Source organism: Pollachius pollachius (genome assembly GCF_949987615.1).
Source record: "Pollachius pollachius genome assembly, chromosome: 8".
Classification (NCBI taxonomy): domain Eukaryota; kingdom Metazoa; phylum Chordata; class Actinopteri; order Gadiformes; family Gadidae; genus Pollachius; species Pollachius pollachius.
This window is the reverse complement of record NC_136941.1, coordinates 15,941,805-15,964,322: the sequence shown is the minus strand read 5'-3', so window position 1 is coordinate 15,964,322 and position 22,518 is coordinate 15,941,805. Positions and strand designations below refer to the sequence as shown.

Sequence of the window (22,518 nt, the reverse complement as noted above, 5' to 3'; positions counted from 1 at the left end):
CGTACACCCAAGCAGCAGCAGCAGCAGCAGATCTTATATTGTTGTAAGAACTTTTCTAAATTAACCTCTGCTTTCCTTCCAAGTATAAAAAATGCATCAACAAGCTATCAACGCACTACTCCTCAGCCCAGAATGGCAGTGAGCATGAGGCCCATGGGATCATATCACTCTTCAGGTAGGTGGGTTTGTAGGTCATTAGGCCTACTAATCGATGTGAAAAATTCCTCATAGTCTAAGTTTTGGAGATCATTCAGCGTCTTTTTAGGTTCAGGTTTATGAGCCTTTAATGCTTTGATTGAGTTCACTATTTGTGTTTAATCATGTGCCAAGTGCCCACACACATTTTTTGTGAAATACTTCTATAGTGCTCATGCATGATAATCTTGCTCAGTAAAACAGAAGAAAAATATACATATTTTTGATTTTTCATAAAAAATCTCCCGGATTGGATTCATGTGTCGCCGGGGGATGGGGTCAGATTCTGGGAGAGTCTAAAGTTTACAGGTGAATATAGAGGCGTATCTTGGACGAGTTTCACTGACTTCAATTAGTACTGTTTTGCGATGAAAAAGATGGCTAAGGATATTGCCGCTATAGCTTATAACAGCTATCTTCAGAGTAAGACTGGAGAAGTGTGGCTCGTGTCACATTTAGTTCTTGTCTGGGTGAATCACTTAACCCATGGCGTTTCAGCAAAGGCCTAATAATAACTCACTGAAGAATTGCTAAAGGCAAGCCTCGTAGATTCCAGATAAAGATAGAGTATTGTTTACCTTGACCCTGATGCTAACATGTTGTTTGAAAACCCCAGGGTTTTTTATTCTCAGTATGGCTTGAATATGTGCTTCATCTCTGGGTTTGTTCTTTGGGATCATTGGAATTGGTAAAACAAAGTCAAGGCTAAGGGATACGCAAGACAATCCTTAAAAATATTCAAAGCAGCTGCTGCACACCCGTTTTTTCTTGGAAATGCAATACAACTACATTCATCATATATGCTTCAATAATATAGTTTTGTGTATAAAATGAGAAATTAAGATGCAAGTGAACAGGGAATACTGAGTTGTTGCATCACAGCACCAAACTAAGATTTGATGTATCCCCAATAGCCATCCATATATCCATCGGGAGTATTAGAAGACCTTTTTTGATTTTCTTTTACCTTGATGTTATAGCTTTTTCGTATGAACACATTCATCGTTGATCATTAGGAAAACAATTGAGGATATGTGATCAGAGGATCTCCCCCCTCTACAATGCCCATTTTAAGCAGCCTAACTCCCTAATGAGAGAGGCCTAGCTCACACACTTGCAGCAATACAACTGGCTAAGTGTTCTAGCACCTGATTAATGATCGCAGTGGCCCACGTCTTGCTGGATCAGCACAGCAGTACAGCAGAAGATGGTTCTAGAGAGAGCAGTATGGACCCTCTCAGAGCCCCAATGATCCCATAAACCAGCAGCATTTTGTGCATGCTCATTATTCAGATACTGTATCATGGACAGACACCTAAGGAGATGAGAAGTAGCTAGAATTCTTCTTGTTTTATTCTATTCTATACTTTGAAACTTTCTCTCTCACCAATTGAAAAATCGACTTAAACATGTTACAATAAACATGTGGCCGAGGTTTATTATGACTAAATATCTGCGCAAAATGTTTCATTCTGAACTAGAGGAGGGATGTGCATAGAGGTGTTGTCTATGTATGTGTGTTTTACCCTCCAGGGAGCGCTCAGTCTACACCAAGCCGCAGAGCCAGTACCAGCAGGGCTCTGACCAGCACCTGTGGGCTACAGTGGACAGGCACTGGAATACGGTTAAAACACACACACACACACACACACACACACACACACACACACACACACACACACACACACACACACACACACACACGCACACACAATGTATTCCATTGCAAGTCTTCATTTACACAACACATACAGTATATATTGATTACACATAGAATGACAAATCCATAAAGCTGCTGGCAGCAGCGTCATTTTTGACTACAAGTCAGGGTATCGAAAATAGAGACAATTAACCTGGGGTGAGGCTTAAACAAGGCCTGTAGACGTGTACCCTTAAAGATTGTCTTCCCATGATCATTCGCTATCCTTCCAAGAAGTTTCCTTAAATAGGTAATACTTTATCAGTATGTATGTTCTTGCCAATGTAGAAAATTAAATGTTTGCAATATCTAGGGAAGCAGATCTAATTTAATTAGAATTGTTGTTTTAAATAACAGCCTTTAACAGGCACAAGCACATTAGACTTATTACAATATTTAGAATTGTGAGTTATATATTGCATTATCTATCTATTTGTATATCTATAGGTTTCTTATTGTGGCATGTGTGTTATGTGTTATTAAAACAACCTTTCAATGTTGCTGGCCAATCTGCCCACACAATTGTCATATGCCGAGGTTATGTTGTTTTAAGAATGATCCATTTGATTCATGAAAATTTGTTAACATTAATATTTAATTATTTTACAACGCTTTCTGACATACTATATCTAAATTCTCCACTTCCTGGGAAATATTCAGCGAAACCTTTTCAGACCCTTCAGAGTTTCCGTAGTCGCGTTTGGGATTGGAAACAAACAGCATGTTTGTAACTAACTTGGCTGCTATTCTGGATACATAGTTTATCAACATTTCTTAAATTAAACATACGTTACTTTTCTATTTAAGTCTAGATAAAAGTCTTCGCTTTGGTGACATGGGCAATGATTACAAGTGGAACTATTGTGAATTTGAGCTGTTACTCCTCGATAGGTCACATTGGTAGCTAGCTAGCGTTGCTCAATGAGACCATGTTGAAAACATTGTCGAGAAGCTACAATGTGCTTTCAGAAACACTACTACAAGGACGGAAATGTGAACATGAAAGCAGAAGGACCGTGTGGACTCTTTTAAACAACAGCATTCCACAATCAGCGGTACAGAGGAAAGCAATAGAGATCAGAAACCTCAGCACTACAGCTACGTTGTGTGCCAAAGCCCGAGTGGTCGGGAAAAAGAAACCTCTCTCTGAGAAGAAACTGGTATGCTGGCATATGTATGCAATGTCTAGACGATAATAGCCCTTCGTATGTAATGTAATCCTCCAATTTTCTACGATGACATGCTTCCCCAGACACGTTACTTTATTGACTACCGCAATGTGAAGCTGGCGGCTGGGTCAGGTGGGAGAGGAGTCTGCTCCTTCCTCAGTGAACCCCGAAAGGAGTGGGGCGGACCCGATGGAGGGAATGGAGGTGATGGGGGTAACATCATTATCAAAGGTAAAGGGTAGGCCCAGTATAATTGTGATTAAAAAATGCCCATATTTTTCATCCAACATAGTACTTCTATGTACATTTTTCATATTCAATAAATAGGCTGTGTCAAATCGGCCAAACAAAATGTGTCTGCTTTCAGTTGACCGACTTATCAAGTCATTGGCACAGGTGGTACCACTGTATAAGGGAGAAGATGGCCAATCGGGCGGCAGCAAAAACTGTTATGGTCGGAACGGCAGCATAACCTACATTTTGGTGGGTGTGTATTTGTTTCTAAAATGTATATAGTCCACACATGCTTCTATTGATATATCATCTACCTAATGCATTTCCAACTCTGTATGTCTCTCTCTCTCTCTATGTTTGCAGGTCCCAATCGGCACTGTGGTAAAAGAAGAAGGAATGGTGGTAGCAGATCTCTCTCGTCATGGTCAGGAGTATCTTGCAGTGTTCGGTGGAATGGGAGGAAAGGGAAATCGCTTCTTTCTTTCAAATGAAAACCGTGCGCCGATGACGACCACTCCTGGAATACCTGGTCAAGAGAGGCGCTTACAGCTTGAGCTACGCACCATGGCTCATGCTGGGCTGGTAAGCAGTCCGTTTTCTGAATTCAAAGTCTTTGTAGAACAGCTGCGTTACAAGGATTTTGCACAAAAGGGACGTGTGGTTCCAAATTAAGAAAGCCACAATGGTACAAGAAGATGACCTATTTACAATAAGTCTCATACTGCAGAACCATGAATAAGCTCATTTTGTTTTGTTTTCAGTATGTCATATTGTTGGTCAGATTATGAACATAAAACATGTGTAACCCCTTCAGGTCGGGTTTCCAAATGCAGGAAAGTCCTCGCTCCTGAGAGCCATCTCCAACGCCACGCCCGCCGTTGCCGCCTACCCCTTCACCACGCTGAACCCACATGTGGGCATCGTAAAGTACAGGGACCACGAGCAAGTAGCAGGTAAAGTGCTTTTTCTCACGCTCCCCAGAGACTGTGGTATCTTGCACGCTGTCGCTAAACTAAACAAACGGGTGCTTTTACTCTTGTCCAGTGGCGGACATCCCAGGCATCATCCAGGGTGCGCACCTGAACCATGGCCTGGGCATCTCGTTCCTGCGTCACATCGAGCGCTGCCGCTTCCTGCTGTTTGTCCTGGACATGTCTTCCCCAGAGCCCTGGACTCACCTGGAGCAGCTGTGCTATGAGCTGGAACAGTATGAGCCGGGTCTGTCTAAACGACCCCAAGCCATCGTAGCCAACAAAATGGACCTGCCCGACGCCCGGGGCAACCTGGAGGCTCTGAGGAGCCGGGTCACCCAGAGGGTGATCCCTCTGTCGGCGCTCAAGGGACATAACACAGAGGAGCTGATCCTGCATCTCAGAGAGCTGTACGACGGCTATGACGGCCCGGCCACTAGGTGGTAGTAAATACTCTGCTCAGCCTTTCACTGACTTGGTGTTTTATAAGAAGTTATATCATTTAAATTATTGAAAAAATATTATTGAAATAAATGAAATTTGAATTGTTTTGACATGTTCAATGAATGCACAATGAACATGTTTTGGGCAACTTAAGACAGTAGAGAAGAGAAGCTAGTGGTTTTGGTTCCTTGTTTAGATTAACGTCAATTAGCTGTGAATAATGAAACAAAAACATTATTGGTCAATTATGTCAGGGTTATTTTGACATTCAAAGGTTGTAAAAAGTCAAATCTGATTGATTTGACTTAACAAACTTTGACAAGATATGACACACAAGCTAGTTTGTTGAAAGGGATGGCCCTAGGACCCTGGATTGCATTTAGCATCTAAAGTTATGTGACCCATCTGCCAAATTTATTTTTTCTGTAACATGAATAATCTAGATTTATTACAATACAAATGTGTCACTACTGACAATTTGTAATGAGAGTAAAAAACAAATTGCCACATCGCAAATGATTAGGTACTTGATTGTTGTTCAATGATAAAGTGAGTTATGAGTATATTAAAGCGTTTACATGATCTATGTTATTAACTTTCTTAACTTTTTTTTATTTCGGTCGCGGCAGTAATATGGCTCGCGGGCACCTCCTAGTGGGCCGCGGGCTGTATTTAGGTTACGTGAATGAGCGACCGTGGAATGCCAACTCCCCCCCCCCCCCCCCCCCCCCCCCCCCCCCCCCCCCCCCCCGTCAGGATTCCTTTGGGTATGGGAGTCATGTGGTTGGAGATCATTCAAGGTTAGAAACAGACTAATACAACGTATAAAGAGTGCAGACATAAACCTGTTTCCAGTGTTTACTATAATCAAGGACTGTCATTGGGTCAGACTAAAACAGTTCAAGCTGATTCAAGAAAATATTTAGATTCCCTTGTTCAAAAAGACAATAGAGTTAGATAGTATAACAAAATTTGTCTTTTCGGGGGGGTGTAATGACTTTGTTCCAGCAGAGGTCAGAGAGGTCCTTCGACAGAGGCTGAAGATCACGTGAAGTTTGTTTATATGACCTTCGACCTTGGCCAGATATGTGAAATATTATCTATTCTATGCATGCTATTATGTTTACGGCTGCCAACTGCCAAATTCTTTCCCAAAAGAACCAAAAAAAAAACGTTTCACATGTTTTCAGAATGCCATTGATGGCAGTAATTAATAAGTAAGTATATGAAAGCATTTATTTTCCATAAAGGAGGGGGGGGGGGGGGGGGGGGGGGGGGGGTCTCCAGACAGACAAGCTTTCTACCTGCTGTTGCCCCCTCTTGCACTGTCACAGAAATGTTATAAGAACATCACTGTTGTTGTCACGGTACTTTGACTGAGGTCGGACAGGCTCCACTTGCTGGTGAAAAGACCATTTATTTGTTGCAACAGAGCCTTTCATTCAGGTCTATATCTACATACAGAGACTGCTTTACATTAAGGGCTATATAGTTTTGTATCCATTTTTTTCAATACATATTTTCTCGCTTTTACTGATGATTTATGCTGCCTGGTCGAATAGGTCAAGAAAACGCTGTGATGTATCACCTTGAGTTGGAATTGTAATAAAAATATACAAAAAATATAGGATATTTAATTTAACCACACCGATGTGGGCTATAAGTTACACTCAAGTTGCAATGCGCTTCTTCGCGCACTATAAATAATTAATATTACAGATGAACTGTGCGTTCTTCAGACACATCACAATGCAAGAAGAGCATAGCTATTTCCCGATCATTATGGAGGTACCAATTCTGCAAGTGATAGATGTTAAAGATACTTTAGAGGCCACCCATGCATTTCACTACGGCGGTCTCTGTGTTGTGTTCCTTTGCTTGTGACATAAATTCACACATACCAACAGGCCACATATGCCCTTGGCGAATAGAGGCTTCTTTCTCATGTGAGGAGCCTAGGGAGGCGTCCGGCTCATACAAGGAGCCGGACGCCTCCCTAGTCATTCGCGTATCAGCCCAGTTGTTCAGAAACTCAGACACTCAAGGCCACAAAAGAAGTGTAATTCCCACACATAGCCACAAGAGGTCAGCACCACGCCACAAACCAAGTTGCAATGCAAACACATGGCCACAAGGGATCAGCGCCGAGTACACATACAGGAGGAGGGAGTTCAGCACCATGCTTAGCCAATCAGAGCCAGGGTTGGTAATAACGCCGTTTAAAAGATTTTATTTTTTATTTTTTCAGTAATGGGGTAATCTAACTAATTACTATTTCCGTCGTTACAACGCCGTTACCGTTACTGTACGAAAAATGCAGTGCGTTACTATGAATTGATTGAATAAACTGAGTAATCCGAACGCACCATTGGCTCCAAACACAAACTGCTAGTGAGGAGACCGGTGGGTTAACAACGAGAAAAGCGATTATGATTGGCTAAGGCAGAGTCATGTTTCATGGTAGCCAATCGGAGCCAGTGTTTTTACACACAAGCCAGGACACGCGCGCGACACACGCAAACGCACACACCAAACAGATTAGTTGAAGCAGCAGAAATGGCGAGTCCGGAGAAATCCGATGAAAAATTTGCATTTTCTGTAGTATTCGGCAGATGTTCCACAGTCTTTGCAACCAAGCAAATTGAAATTCAGGCCCCATCCACACTGACCCGGGTAAATGTAAAAACGCACATCCGCAATGAAAATGATCTCCGCCCACACTATCGTTTTCGGAATGTTTTGCATCCACGTTCTACACTGAAATTATTTTGATAAACAGTTGTTGTCATGGATACGTAACTCCGCCACGCCTCTATGTTTAGATTACAGGTGCGCGATCAGCTGATATTTACAGTTGATCAGCTGGTTCATAATTTTCGACCCGGTGTTACACCGAATTATATATATTATATACAATAGTATATTGTACAGAGAGATCATCATTTGCATTTCACCTGCCATTTTTTTGATGAGCGTCTCGGTCTCGAGCGCAAGCTTGTGGCAGTGTCATGGCAACCGAACGTCATCGTTTCTGAAAGCCTCCGTCTACCCTGCCCACACTACAACGCGAACCCAGCGTTTTCACATTTATATTTATGCGTTTGTAGATTTCAGGGATCGTATCAGGGCCTTGAATGGGCAGTTCAACCATTTAACACATTAAGGCCAAGTGAAAACTGCTCAGAAAAATCCAAATTCTTTGACATATAGCAACTTTCTTTTTTTTTACAGTAACGCAAATAGATACTTTCCCTGGTAACTAGTTACTTTTATTATAGAGTAATTCAGTTACTTTTTGGAACAAGTAGTGAGTAACTATAAAAAATTACTTTTTTTAAGTAACGTTCCCAACACCGATCAGAGTACATAACTGAGTCCACGCCTGCCCATTATTAAAGTCTTCTCCTTTTGCTTCATAGATATCATAGCGAAACTTTACCAAATAAAGTGAGTTACAAGCGATCCTGAATCTGCAACCTTTTTCCAAAAAGAACACGGAATGCTCGCAATGGACAAATGAATTACCTCAGCATATTTTTCCGGCCTAAAAGAAGCTGACAGGCTTGGTCCAGCCTCTCTTGTGACACACTTGGTTGTACAAGACAGCCTGGAAATGAGCTGTGAATAGGCCTCTGAAGAATAAGTCCCACCTCCGAGGCTCCGGCTCCCCCGGTCAAATGCCTGGGAAATAAAAACGGGTTTTTTGATTGATCGTACATAACAAACTCTGTAGGTGGCGAAGAAGCAAAAGCTGCATCACGTATTGAACTACACACTTTTTCCATCTAGTTTCGACTGAGTATTTGGATTGTCGGTGCCGTTAAATTATTTTATTTATTGCTTTAACGGCACCGACAATCCAAAAACCCAGTCTTGACATGAGTCGAGGGGCGGAACAGGCAGCTTGATCGACCAATTGCTGGCTGCAACCAAAAAACTGAATTCAAACAGAATCGGACCGGTTGAAGCAACGCTTATTTTTATTTATTTTTATGAAAGTTTCTTTGTACACAAATATGGTTATAGGCTGAATAAGACACTCGACTTTTACATCATTATTTTAATTTTTTTTGCACAGGTTATCAGAGGCTCTAAGCCTGATTATCATCTAGTCAACAGGATAGAAAAACGTAAATCCCTCCTAAAAAACAGACCTAGCAGCAGAGTAAAAAGATTATGAAATGATGATGAAAAATGGTCACTTTGGGTCTCCCCATCTATATGGTAATTTGCCATGCCACAATCTCACAACACAGACAGGACTTATTGTTGCTAAGATTCCATACTTAGCAACATATGCATTACATTCAGATGCTTTTTTACACAGTTGATTACAATAATAGCCCATAATAGATAAATAACAGACCTACAACCAAAATTAAAGTCCAGCTAAAAAAAAGCCATGACCAAGTGGCAAAAAGAAGCAACAACTTAAATATATTATGAGTATAGTTTTCTTTGTTTCTCTGAAATGCATAGGTAATAGCAAGGTTTCGATCAGATAAGTGCAAGCCACCATCGTGGTACTTCCTGACCAAAAATGCTAGAATAACCATAGAACCAGTTGTTTTTATTGTTAGTGTTATGTTGAAATGCATCAAGATAGTTGCAAGGAATGTGTGTGACCTTGTGTGAACCCACTTAGTTCCAGAGATTGAGAGGCTACGACAAGGAAGTCAAATTAATTTCAATAAATCATTCCGCGACAGGAAAGCACAGAGCTTTACACTAAATAACTGTACACTATACCCAAAAATATACATATATTTCAGTACATATATCTTAGTGTTTAAAGTCATTCCACTTGGTGGAATTTGACAGTCTAAGAAAAACTACTAACTTGTCACATTATGTTGAACAAACTATGTTAAACTTATTTTGTCTTACTTGACCAAATATTTCAAACAAATATTTGAAAGTAATTAATTCAATAAAAAAAGTGTATTACACACTGTTGTGCACCTTGGGCTGTGGTAAGTAATTAGTAAATAATAAGTAAAATATTTACCTAGAAGTTTATCCGTTGGCTCCGATACCAGGGTGTAGACGTTTAGTATGTCATTATATCAGGTTTTTTGTGTGGGTGTGGGTGGGTGTAAATGCGTGTATGGATGCATGTGTGTGCTCTTGTACATGTTTTATGAGGATTTGCCTTCGGGGCTGCAGAGGGAGGCCAGCGTGTTGAATTTTGTGTCCAGGTACTGCAGCATGTCTGGGTGAAAGGGGACCTCCTCAATGGCGATGGGCTCCAGCGGCGGGCTGCTGTCTGAGTGGCCCTCCTCAGCGTACAGGTGAGGGGCGTAGTCTCCCACCTCCTCCCCTGGGGCCTGGAGGATCCCGACTCTCTGCACACAGACGGCAAAAGCATGTTGTAACCCATCAATCAAGCCAGCGTTTCATACAAGTCAACATTATGTAATATAACTATATATTTTTTAATTAGTATCATTATTACCCTGTCTATAAATTGTTGCAGGAAGTTGCGTTGCTCTAAAAAGTCTTCCCAAGCAGCATGATGTTCGCCCTGCATGGGAAGAAATATGACCATGTTGTGAAAGGTGTCAGAAAAACAGGAATGCCAAATAATGGAGTGCCCATTCATTTGTACATACGTTGGTCCCTGTGTAGCCGTTCGAAGTTCCCCGAAAGGAAACCTGGAACAAAATAAAATTTTGAAGTTTTATGAGATAAGTGACTTTTGACTTGTATTTGATGCAAACATTAATAAAGATGGTTATTTTATCTATTCATTAGTACATACGTTTGTTCTTCTTATGGAAGACTGGAGAAATAGAAAGTTATATTATATTAACAAAAACTGATAATAAAGTGGTTATTTATATTTATTTGTACATACGTTTATCCTAGTTGAGCCATTTTGAGCTCCCCCCATGAAAGACTGAAGAAAGAAGCAGAAATAAAGAAATATTATGAGAAAAGTTTGCACGAAAAGTTGTTCATACCAAAACGGGATAATACACAAAAAAGTCAGTGCATTTAATTTTGTTTACGTACGTTTGCACTTGTATAGCCATTGTGAGTTTCGTAAAAGGAAGTCTGGAACAAAATAAGATTTTGTGAAATATTATGATAAATGTAGCAATAAATGTATTTGTACTTTATCATGAAAATGCATAATTAAATTAGATAATAGCAGAGATTGTTCTTTTATGTATTTATTTTTTACGTACGTTCAACTTTGGAAAGACATCGTTATCCAAATCAGCAGTCTGGAACTAAATAAAAATCATTAAATAGTGCAAGATAAATTTATTCAATGTGGATATCATGCATAATAACGGTACAGTAACGGTAAATATGGACAGGTTTATTTATTTTTTTCATAAATTTGTCCTTGTAAAGCAATGATCAGTTTCATATTTGGAAACCTACAACAAAAGATAAACCCTTAATAAAATATTATCAGAAAAGTGAACCTACATTTATTGCATGCAGCCATGAGATAAACTTAATGGCGCCCAGGGCTCTATTAAACAACAGTATAAGTCATAAATAATCGTGTAAATTAATGACCTGGTGGCCAATGTCCGGCACGCAAGTCCTCTGGAACTTGTCCTCCCTCTCATGGTGTAAGGTTTTCAATGACATCTGTCAATATAATAGGATGTTGTTGGTCATGACTCACATTCATATTAAAACACTTACATTCTTGTTAACCCTTATCTAATTTGTGTTGTGTCAAGTATTATAACCTTGCAGTCGCTTCCCCGCTGCTCCGTGTTTGAGGGAATCAGGTTTTGTTGCGTTCCTTCATCTGGCATGGGCATAACCTCTTTCTTGCACGATAGTAGAAGTCCCAAAAGCAATATACCTGAGATAGAACACAACAACAACAACAACAACAAGAACCACACAGCAAACATTAGTATCACATCAGTCAGTCTTAAAGTGCAGTAGTGTAATAGCAGCCTCTCTCTTTTTATTTTTTACCCAGTAGGAGTAGAATGGCAATAAACCCTATCGGAGCAGCTCCGCTGAAACTGATGGAGCTGGATCGTTGGCGTTCTAGACAGCCGGCCGTGCCCCCAATGTCGGTGGCCGCGCATTCACACACAAGCACCGTGAGGTTGTGCAGAGCAGAGTTGTCCTGCTGATCAGACACCTTCAGCTGAACCCCATGTTGCCCGGTGTGGATCCAGTCCTCCCGGAAGAGGCTGACAGAGTACCCTGTAACACAGCCGGGGGGAACCAGGAGAGGACAGGCGCCGGTTCACACACTGAACTCTATGGATTCTCTTTTTGTGTCTTTAAACATGCCTTTTTTTAATTGTACATTTTCATATGCTCATGGGAGGGGTGCAGTTACCATATTCAGGTTCAATCCTCCACTTGTCCTTCGCGTCTCCGAGGAGTTTGAAGGTAAAGGGCCCGGCGAAGGGATCCTTATCATGATCGAAGGCAGTGATTTTTGCTTGGGAATCCGCGTGGGTATCGGAGATGCATATCCCAAGCGATGTGGCGAGCAGTAGGGGAGTGTTGTCATTTCGGTCTCTAAGGTGTATGAACAGGGTTCCGGTTCCAGTTGCCGGAGGCTCACCTGTGAATCATAGAGAAACACAAAACAACCAATAAATCTTCGGATTTGATTACAGTTTGGATGGTGGCATTTTATTGGACACAACTTCAAAGGTTCGTACCGTCATCAACACTTAACACAGTGACTGTATAGATATCTTCTGTAACATGAGATGATTCTCTGTCTAATGTTTTGACTGTTGTTACGACACCGTTCTTTGGATCCACAGTCACCCAGTTGGCAGGATCCCCTCCTTTTAAATAACTGGAAGACATAGGATATTGTCTGTAAGTTGTTTAGTAATCAATCGTCAATATTTTATCATCATTCAAAAAGTAGCAAAAGCTCCTAGTTTTAAGACATATATGTGGGTATAGAAATAGAGGATGTATGTTTCAAACTCACCGAATCTTGTTTCCATGTGCCACATCCCTGTCAACTGCTGTCATAGCCCCTAGATTATACCCAACAGTAATGTCCTCATACACCATCACTGTTTTGTTCTTGGGCTTGAATATGGGTGCGCTGTTCACATCTAAAACATTCACTATTACAACCTGTTTGGACAGCTCAGGCTTCTCATTCGTTTTCAACACTTTCCAATTACCATGTCTGTTTACATTCTTGGACACAACCTTGCATGTAAAATATTCCCCATGATTCTCTGCACTGATGGTCAAGTTCAAAAGCGATTGGTCCTCGTAGTCCAAGGGCTGTGAGAAAAAAAACGAGGACAGAATGGATTAAGGTGTTGTAGGTAAGATTCGAGAGCTGTAAGGTTGAGAGTTTTACAACTCAACAGATTCATGATTTTTTGACATCAGCAAAGCTCCATAATAAAAAAGGTAGCAGATGGTTTATATTTACTAAAAAGGAGCACTTTATGGAAATCTATATCTGTGTATTCAATCCTTTGTAACCTATGGCAACAAATTTTGGGTAGTGAACAAAGGTAGAGCATGGCTAAGTGTGGCTCAAGAAAGGCCTTCCACGGATCAGCTGGACTGCCCTATACATGCCCAGTTGCCTCCAAAAGCATAACAGATGGATTGATTGACAATAAGGCCTTTGATATGCTAGTAGTTTATGTAGTGGTTTAAGAATTGGTATGTATTTGCCTTACCAATTGGTGGTATGGCTCATCACACAACCAATGTGATGAACAACTTCTACCACACCTTTGTTTCAGTGATCAAAAATACCCCTCAGTTTCAGTTCTATAATTAGGCAGTAATGTTTACCATGTTCAAGCTGGCAGCTCTAAGTACACACACTTCTGTCCAATGTTTGTTTTCCTGCCAAGCTGTGAATGAATTATATTGTGTGCACTTGAATCCTGTATACGCAGTATTCTTCTTGCACATTTGTGGATGTATGCAGCTGTGTGTGCACAGTTAGATCTAATACAAGTGTAGATGTATTTTGTAATTCCTAATTTGTGCTTCAAACAACATCTTAATAATAGCTAGATAAACATGTCATTCCATTCCATACTAAATCATGTTGTAAGTTAAACAACAATCATTCATTCTGTGCCAGAAATTGATTGGGTAGAGCGCTGGGGCCACATTGTGTCACACTCTGCACTTAAAAAAACAAACAATGTATTAGAAATCTATACTTTAAAAGCAAAATACCTTTATCACGTACAAGACCCCTTCATTTGTCTCTGGATTTGTGACGATTCTGAAGTTTTCGCTACGTTTCCCATGGATGACATAATTGACCTTCCAGGCATCTGTGCCCTTGGTGTCTCTGTCCGTCGCTTGCATGCGTAAAACCTCCACTTCTACTTTCCCTTCTTCCAGAAATGCACTTTGCTGAGATTTATAAATGGTTGACAAATGAAACAATAAAAATTATAACACATACTGCATATTATATGTAACGCAACCATTGAACTTTGACGACACAAGGGGGGCATAGGAAGGAGAACCTGCTGACCGAGGGCCCTGTGAAGATGGGGAGGTGGTTGTTTTCGTCAATGATGTTGATGACCACAGTGCAGGTGCTTGACCGCTGAATCACTTCTCCGTGGTCTCTCACCTCCACCAGGATAGTGTACGCCTTTGCTTTCTGAGCGTCGGAAAAAAGAGTTGGTCCAAAACATGTCTGTTTGTTTGTTTGTTTCTTGTATTATAAAAGATTATATTTTTTTTTGTAAAAAAAACCCTGATATAATGCCATACTAAAGGTCTATCACCTCATAGTCCAGACACCCTCTAAAGGAGATGTTTCCATAACCCATGTTCTGTTCCATGTAGAACTCCAGGTCAGATGGCTCTGGGTCGACGGACACGATCTGGAAGTCAAACGTGCCATTCTTGCTGTTTCTGTCGTCTAAATCCGTGGCAGAAACAACCATCACATATGAACCTAGCCAAATTGGGAGAAAGAATATAAGAATATATATATATATATATATAAAAAAGAAATGGAGGTTATATATTGTAATTATGTAATGCAATGTATATCATCATTACATGTAATACAGAATGTATTTACCTTGTGGGGCTGACTCTTTCATATCGACCGTGTAATACGTTTTTGTAAAAGTAGGAACATTGTCATTTATGTCCAAGATTTGCACCTCAACAGAAAGTTTGGTGTCCACGATGTTTGTATGCTTGTCGACTGCCTCAAATTGCATCTGAAATTAAACAAAAAGAATATACTTATATAGTAGTATAAGTATAAAGTTGAAGTATATATATAATTTATTTATAATGTGTATACATAAATAATGTATATAGATTATTATATAAATATTTATTTATGTATACACATTATAAAATATATATATAAACATATGCAAAGTTTTCTTGCCACATATATTGATGTCCTAAATAAGAACACATATCAAAAACTGAGCACTTTATGAATTGAAACAAACCATAAGTTTTTTGTTTTTCTCATAGTCCAATTTGCCGAGCACGGTGATAATCCCTGTGGCTGAGTCAATTTGAAGTTTCCCCTTGGGCTCCTCATCGACTCCTGCACCGCGCAGCGTCATAACTGTGAACTTATTCTCCAGTTCAATCTGAGGAAGGAGTCAAATCAGCAGAAAATATGAATGGCTCACTGCATCACTGTGCTCAAAAAAGAAAGTAGCCTATTGTGTTAACATCCATTTTACTCACTGTGCCGAGTACATACGGATGGGTTCCATTGTATTCCTCTTCGATTGAAAAGGTATCTATTATCCAGGTTCTTTTCTGCCGATGCAAAATATCCGACGATGAATTGTTTATTCCTAGAAACTAAAACAAAAGCATTGTCAATTTCGTTTCACGCATTGGGCGTGAGACACACGCATTTCAACCCATGCACACGCTTGTCACACGCAGAGAAATTACCAGGATAGCCCCCACCAATTTGCGCCGCTATTTAACAGTGGAACAGGAATCAAATGGGTTCCCCGTACGTAGGGTGTCCAGACGTCCTCTTTTGCCCAGAATTGCCCTCTTTTTGAGACACTTCTAAAAAAATGTGTCCAGGCGGAATTTCAAAATCGTCAGGGATTTTATTAAAACCTCATACATGTTCACATTCAATTTGCGTTGCGTTTCTCTGGGTCGTTCATAAACGATTAAGTCCTCCTACAGGGGATTGATAAAGTTGTTTCTATTGAACAGAAATAAACACTTAGTCATACGTTACACACACTTTACCACAGCATGGCCTACTGAATGCCACAGATATATTTTAATTAGTGTTGTCAAGCGAATAAAATATTTAATCGCGATTAATCGCATTAATGTCATAGTTAACTCACGATTAATCACACATTTTTTTATTTTCTAAATATCCCCTGATTTCGTGCTGCTAGCCTTTTAGTGAGATCAGAGTGTTGAGAAGGACAGTAAGAAGAGAGACCCGCAGTGAATTCAACCCGGTCGACTTGACATCGGGTAGGTGCATGACAGTGGTAGGCCTTCCGTAAGACTTCAATAGCCCAGGCTTTTATTTGTTTCAATCACTGAAAAAAACTATTTCTCAGCAAAGATGGGAAATACTTTAACGTTTATTATTTAAACCAGTATGAATATTCCTACCGTACGTAGGCCTATACACATTACGAGGCTATCGAATAACGCCTACACACACAAACACACGCGCACACACACACACACACACACACGCACACACGGTGGCGGAGTGGTGATCGGGAAAGTCGGGAGAATTCTCGGTGGGCCGTTAACGTTTCGGGGCTGTCGGGCTGGTTACTATGGGATAACAATATTGCATTTATAAAAGGTCCTTGCAGCGCCGTCCGGCAGCCTGAGCTGTGCGCCCGCATCCTCTCACTCAGACGCAACAAACTGTCAACGTCGCAACCAAGTCGATTTTGTCTAGAGGGGAGTAACTGAGCGGCCCCTCCTGAAGAGGTACAGCCCAGGTGGGCCTTGAACTGCGATTGGTCAGAAAGACGTAAAAGCATTGAACTCTCGTGCAGGCTAGAGGTGGATTCAATGATTCGTTTACGTGAACCAGTTCGCGTCAGTCAGTTCGCCAAGATGAGTCGTTCGCGAATCGTTCGTTCGTTCGTTCAGCCCAGTTTCCGGTTCAGTCCAGTTTCCGTTTCCGGTAGCGGTGAATCGCATCATGCAATGCACCCATTGCATGGTTCTCAGTTGAGTCAGTCAGACTCAGTGCTACCGGAAACTCGACTGAACTGGTTCAGTCGAGTTTCCGGTGAATCGAATGGCGAATCGAATCACTTTATCCTGAAAGTTGAGTCAATATCGTTAATTTTATATATTAAAAAAATACCCGAGATAAAGGAACAATGTGAAACCCTAACCCTAAAATGTAAACACCAGGCTACTTGACAAGAAAATGTAACGGACCACCTGAGGCTTTACTTCACCTCAGAGATAATGCGTTAGTTAATAATGATATGCCTTGCGGCATATCATGCGGCATCACCTGCGCATAGTGCTGCTGCGTAGGCCTACATGGACGTTCCAAGTATGTTTACTTCATGTATCGTTGAAGCTAACTAAGTAAAGCCTAGTTATAACTATAACCTGCTCCTGGTGCAGTGCAAGCAACAGTGTGTGCCGTGAGTCGCCTCGGTCCCTCGTCTTCCTGAACGAACTGTCTGCGAGTCGTGGGTCTGGGAGGAGTCAATTCTGAGTCACGAACGACGCGAACGAGACGACCGACGCGAACGAGACGACCGACGCGAACGACGCGAACGAGAGAGAAGAACCAGTTCGGATCGTTCGTTCTAACGATTCGTTCGTTCGAACGAATCAGTTCGCGACCGAACCACCTCTAGTGCAGGCTCGAACAGAGTGACACACAAACACATACACACACTTTTAAGGAGTTGTTCATCCGGTTGCTTACCTCCAACAAGTTTGTGCGGCGTGCTAGTTGTTTTGTTTCCGGTGTAGCTAGATCCGGTATGGTGTTGTAGTTTTTCTAACGTGACTAGTTATTGCTAGACAGCAGGTAAAAAAACGACAACGTTTGCCAAGCCAAAAGAGCGTTAATCGAGTGATAAAAAAATTAACGCTGTTAAAAATGGTTTGCTTTAACGTCATTAATAACGCGTACCCGCGTACCCATAAACCCAATTTGGTACTGCACCCAAAGGTGGCGCTATTGTAAAAAATCATGAATTAGGCTTATTTCTCCTCACCAGATTGACCTGGACTCAAATTTTTTTCAGAATATTAATCTCTAGAATCAGACGCATTTATAAAACCCTGTCTTTTGGGGTCTTACGCCCTAAAAATTTATACTTTTCACACAATTTCAAATTAAAGCTAAACATGCTAAAAAGATACACAGGCTACAAAATAATCAAAAATTCACCAAAATCGCAACATAAAATCTCTAGACCAACCCTCACAAAAATCATCGAACAGAATTTGTTTTACTTAGTTCCATTTGAGAAATATTGGCCAATAAAGTTGAGCAGTTAGCCCATACGACTATTATTAGGTGGATGCCAATACCCCCCACTACTAATAAACCCAAATTGTGGTACTGCAGCCAAAGGTGGCGCTATTTAAAAAAATTATGAACTAGCCTTATTTCTCCTTACGAGATTGACCTGGACTCAAAATTCTTTCATCATATTAATCTCTAAAATCAGATGCATCTTTTTCACCCTGGTCTTCTGCTCTAAAAATGTTTACTTTTCCCACAATTTCATAGAAAAGCCAAACGTCCAGAGTCTCAACCCATTTTGCCTATATGACCATTTTGTTATTGTATAACTACCATACAGCTATCATTAGGTGGATACCATTAACAGTGCAAATTTTCAGATATGTACTATTTTAAGAAAGCCCTTAATGCTCTTGTGAAATGTGTGCTTCGAGTTGTCTTGATGATGTGTGCTTATCAATAGACCTTTTCACCATGTGAATGAGGATTTATGTTCAGGAATGGCAGTAGCTCAATGGGATAATGCCTTGTACTGGTGATCCTTAGGTTGAGTGTTAGGAACCAGCTGAACATGACATTCTGTCATTGCCACTCATTTAAGAAACACAACATTGAACAGCACTTAAAATGCATTAGGGAATCAACATTCCGGCTCATTAGTTTACAAGAATCTGCCAAGACACAGTATGGCATTAAGGGGAACTTCTTCGTTAACCATATTTCCTTCATAATGAACTCTGTCATATCAATATTTCTCCCGTTAGTGTTCTTGACAACAAATGTTTAATTTCCCCAGAATTTCAAAGATTTTTCAGGTATTTGCTTTTAAGAAAGCCCTTAATTAATTTGAGAAATCTTTACTTGTGCTGTGCTAAAAACAGACGCAGCTGGATCTGCAAGAGCATTCCTGGGGAAACTATGTACAACGTTTTAACGCGTTTGAATGCCCTCCACCGTGCCATGGACGAACTGGAATGCATATTATAAAAAGCAACGAATGAGCAGTGTATAAACTGTAAGCAAGTTATTGAACATACTCAGGAACAGGCTCTACAACCTTACCAGGATGACGAGGAAGCTGGAATATATTGTGTCCATGTTGGGAGTACAGCAGAATAGTACTAAAGCTTGTTGTGTCTGTGTCTTGGTAAAAAATAAGCCAAGATTTATGAGCTGCAGAATAAATTCACATGGGAGGAGCAAATGCTGATTAAGTAATAAAAAAAAAATGAAACGATGGCTTTTGTGTATGTGTGTGTGTGTGTGTGTGTGTGTGTGTGTGTGTTAGTTTTGCTGGTTTTACATGGGAAGTCCACTGTCACATAACTGTTGGCAGAGAGCACTTGTTTTTACTGTTCCATGCTGGTGTTGGTAATCTCCTGTATCTGATATATGTCATACTTTAAATCCTACAGCAGGGAGCACCAGAAAAGAGTGGAACCATACCGAACCATAATGGTAATTGTATTACCATTACATGCAATAAATTGTATGTATGACTTGAGTGATTCCTGACCAGGATGTGAAACCAGGAAGTTGCGTGTTTAGTGCAGAGCAGAGGGGCTGACTGTTATCTTTATTTGAAATGTGGAAAAATGTCACATGAGGCTGTAGAAATGGTGATCTTAAAGAAACCTTAATGTCACTGTAAATGTGTCCTCATTCTTCCCTCTAACAACAATGTTGACATACTTACAGTACTTAGCAGTAATGTTGAATGAGAGCACTTGTTTTAGCCAGCCAACACACCAGGATTCAGCTGCAGTGTTTTCCACCTGTTGTCCAAGAGCAACTAATTAGTTTTAATTGTGATACATTTAAGCGTGTCTGCACTTGATTAAAGTATGAGAAAGCCTATGGAACTTATTTAGTTAATAACTCTATTAAGTTTGTATGTATGCATGCAACCCGGTATCACACGATTTTGTGCTCATGCGCACGAGTGTTAATCTATTGAATCGTGTCCCAGAGCACGATTGTCTGACTTTTTTGTGCTACACAGAACGAAATGTAAACCAATGCATTCTGAATGGGAGCGTTTTTCCGATGTTTCCGTGCTACACAGAACGAAATGTAAACCAATGCATTTTGATTGGGAGCGTTTTTCAGACGAGAGAGAGAGTGTGGCAGACAGTACAGTGCACCCTCTAGTTATATATATGTCAATATGTCCGAGTTTTTAAGCAGACCTCCTCAAAAACTGAAAAGAACGTGCTCCACAGAACGCATTTCTCAGACAATAAACGTGCTTCACAAAACGAAAACGAGAGAGAAAGAGAGAGAGAGAGAGAGAGAGAGGCTTCAGAAGGGGTGTGCGCAGATAGAACAGTGCACCCTCTAGTTATATATATATATGTCAATATGTCAATTTTTGCATTTTTGAAGCAGACCTCCTCAAAAACTGAAAATAAATAAATAAAAATAACCGTGCTCCACAGAACCAAATGTAAACCAATGCATTCTGAATGGGAGCGTATCTCAGATTTTTCCTTGCTACACAGAACGAAATGTAAACCCATGCATTTTGGATTGGAGCGTTTCTCAAAATATACATATATACAGTTGTTGATGCATGTAAATATGTATTACTAGTTAGTTTGTACTGACCATACATGCTGGCAGCCATTTTCTTTTTCTGTTTTGTTTGTCAATGCTTGTTTACTATTTGCCCATTTATGTAAAAGGATATTTTGTGGTTCTGCTCGCTTGGTGATAACACACGAGGGATGATAATCACCAGTATAATCACGCTCAATGTATTTGAAGTCATCCGTTGGTGCGTTGCCGCAAGAATACTGCATTGCTTAAAAGACATCCACTATGTTGGCTGTCTTGCCACCAGACTGCCGTTATATGCTGCGTATTACACCGACAGAGATTGGTCAAGGTCTTCCCACCCTCATCGCTGTAATGCAAAGCAAACAACCATTCAACCATATCAACCAATAACACCACATCCCCTTCTCGGTCGCCTACTGGGACATTGTGGCATCACATCCCAATGGCCGCCTCCACGAGTATAGGAATGCTTTAGGTAGTCATGGTGTTTTGGTCATTGTTTAGTCATTAATCATGCACTATGTGTCCTAACCGGGAGAAATCGTTGTGTTGGAAACTACCACAGCGTTTCTCATGCGAGACATGGCAATAATAAGTCATCTTATTAGCCTAGGATACATTATATACTACAACTCTCTCTCTCTGGGAGTACAGCAGATCAGCACTAAAGCTTGCTGTGTCTTTGTAAAAATAAGCAAAGATAAATGAGCTGCAGAATATATTAACATGGGATGAGCAAATGCTTATTAAGTTATCAAAAACGACAACAAAAAGCAATGGCTTCTGTGTGGAATTGTATGTCGGCTTAGTTACGGTGTGTGCGTTGTAAGTCTTGCACTATGTTGGTACTGTATGTGTGTGTGCATATACGTGTTTGTTTAATAGTGATTGACATTTTACTTGTGAACTCTGCTGCCATATAATTATTGGTACGAGAACACTTGTTTTTACTGTTGCATGCTGTTGGTATTCTGTATCTGACATATGCCATGCTTTAAATCCTTCAACAGGGAGCACCAGAAAATAGTGAAAAAAAAATGACAATAGGCAATAAAAATGGTGATCTAAAACTAAACCGAAATTTCACCGTGAATGTTTCCTGCTTCTGGAACACAATGTTGATATTCTTACAGCAGTCATTTTGATTGAGAGCACTTGTTTTAGCCAGCCAACCCACACAACAGCTTCAGTGTTTTCTACCTGTCCAATCCCAACGCCTCCATTTTGGAAGTATCGGAGCATAGGAATGTTATTGGTAGTAATGGTATTTTGGTCATTGTTTAGACATTAATTGTGCACTTATTTGTCATTATCGGCAGAAATCATTGTGTTTGAATCTACCTCAGCATTTCTCGTGCAACACGTGGCATTACAAAGTCGTCTGATTAGCCTAGGATACATTATATACTACAACTCTCGTGAGTCAAACAAAATCCAATGATGCATTCTGATGTACAAGCTCTATTCAAGCCAAGGCTTCATGGGGCAACTCACATTCATTTCCACAACTAGTGATTTCCAACTATCTGTCTACCAGTACCTGCCAGGCTTTAAACTCTGCCAACATATTTTCTTGTGTCATGATTACACAAATATTGGGCATGGATTTCTTTGTTCTGTTATTCCATGGTTGGTTTAATTGAATTTTTTTAGGAGTGGGGCGAGATCAATGACAGATTACCGCATGGGCAAAGTGGGCACATGTCCAGGGCCCTGGCCAATGGGGGGGGCTTGATGTATATATAATTTTTTTATTTAAAAAAATTCAAAATTCATTCTTTGGTCATAATAGGATTTGATTGTTTT

General features: G+C 40.4%; 2 protein-coding genes across 2 annotated transcripts; one reads left to right on the top strand and one right to left on the bottom strand.

Moving 5' to 3' along the window:
- Nucleotides 1-2,606: 2,606 nt before the first annotated feature.
- mtg2 (mitochondrial ribosome-associated GTPase 2) lies at nucleotides 2,607-5,207 on the top strand. Its single transcript, XM_079742563.1, has 6 exons — nucleotides 2,607-3,054; nucleotides 3,147-3,294; nucleotides 3,431-3,546; nucleotides 3,661-3,879; nucleotides 4,112-4,250; nucleotides 4,342-5,207. The coding sequence occupies exons 1-6, from the start codon at nucleotides 2,824-2,826 to the stop codon at nucleotides 4,713-4,715; spliced, it is 1,227 nt and encodes a 408-aa protein (XP_079598689.1). The 5' UTR covers nucleotides 2,607-2,823; the 3' UTR covers nucleotides 4,716-5,207.
- Nucleotides 5,208-8,668: 3,461 nt separating this feature from the next.
- On the bottom strand, nucleotides 8,669-19,427 carry LOC307079082 (cadherin-like protein 26). The gene is made up of 19 exons (XM_079741174.1): nucleotides 19,216-19,427; nucleotides 15,390-15,509; nucleotides 15,143-15,289; nucleotides 14,755-14,899; nucleotides 14,453-14,625; nucleotides 14,194-14,325; nucleotides 13,887-14,069; nucleotides 12,655-12,962; nucleotides 12,371-12,513; nucleotides 12,040-12,270; nucleotides 11,664-11,900; nucleotides 11,426-11,544; nucleotides 11,247-11,321; nucleotides 10,904-10,948; nucleotides 10,728-10,769; nucleotides 10,570-10,611; nucleotides 10,325-10,366; nucleotides 10,168-10,236; nucleotides 8,669-10,057 (listed from the first exon to the last, which is right to left on the bottom strand). Exons 1-19 carry the CDS (start codon nucleotides 19,249-19,251, stop codon nucleotides 9,851-9,853), a joined length of 2,496 nt encoding a protein of 831 aa, XP_079597300.1. The 5' UTR covers nucleotides 19,252-19,427; the 3' UTR covers nucleotides 8,669-9,850.
- Nucleotides 19,428-22,518: the final 3,091 nt, after the last annotated feature.

Excerpts from the sequence above, each read along its gene's own strand:
- mtg2 (XM_079742563.1), top strand. The coding sequence starts at position 2,824 with ATGTTGAAAACATTGTCGAGAAGCTACAATGTGCTTTCAGAAACACTA. Across the intron at positions 3,295-3,430 it reads GGGTAACATCATTATCAAAG|TTGACCGACTTATCAAGTCA; the intron begins GTAAAGGGTAGG and ends GTCTGCTTTCAG. Across the intron at positions 3,880-4,111 it reads CCATGGCTCATGCTGGGCTG|GTCGGGTTTCCAAATGCAGG; the intron begins GTAAGCAGTCCG and ends TAACCCCTTCAG.
- LOC307079082 (XM_079741174.1), bottom strand. The coding sequence starts at position 19,251 with ATGGACACAATATATTCCAGCTTCCTCGTCATCCTG. Across the intron at positions 14,626-14,754 it reads GAAAGAGTCAGCCCCACAAG|GTTCATATGTGATGGTTGTT; the intron begins GTAAATACATTC and ends CAATTTGGCTAG. Across the intron at positions 10,367-10,569 it reads ATGGCTCAACTAGGATAAAC|GTTTCCTTTCGGGGAACTTC; the intron begins GTATGTACAAAT and ends ATTTTGTTCCAG.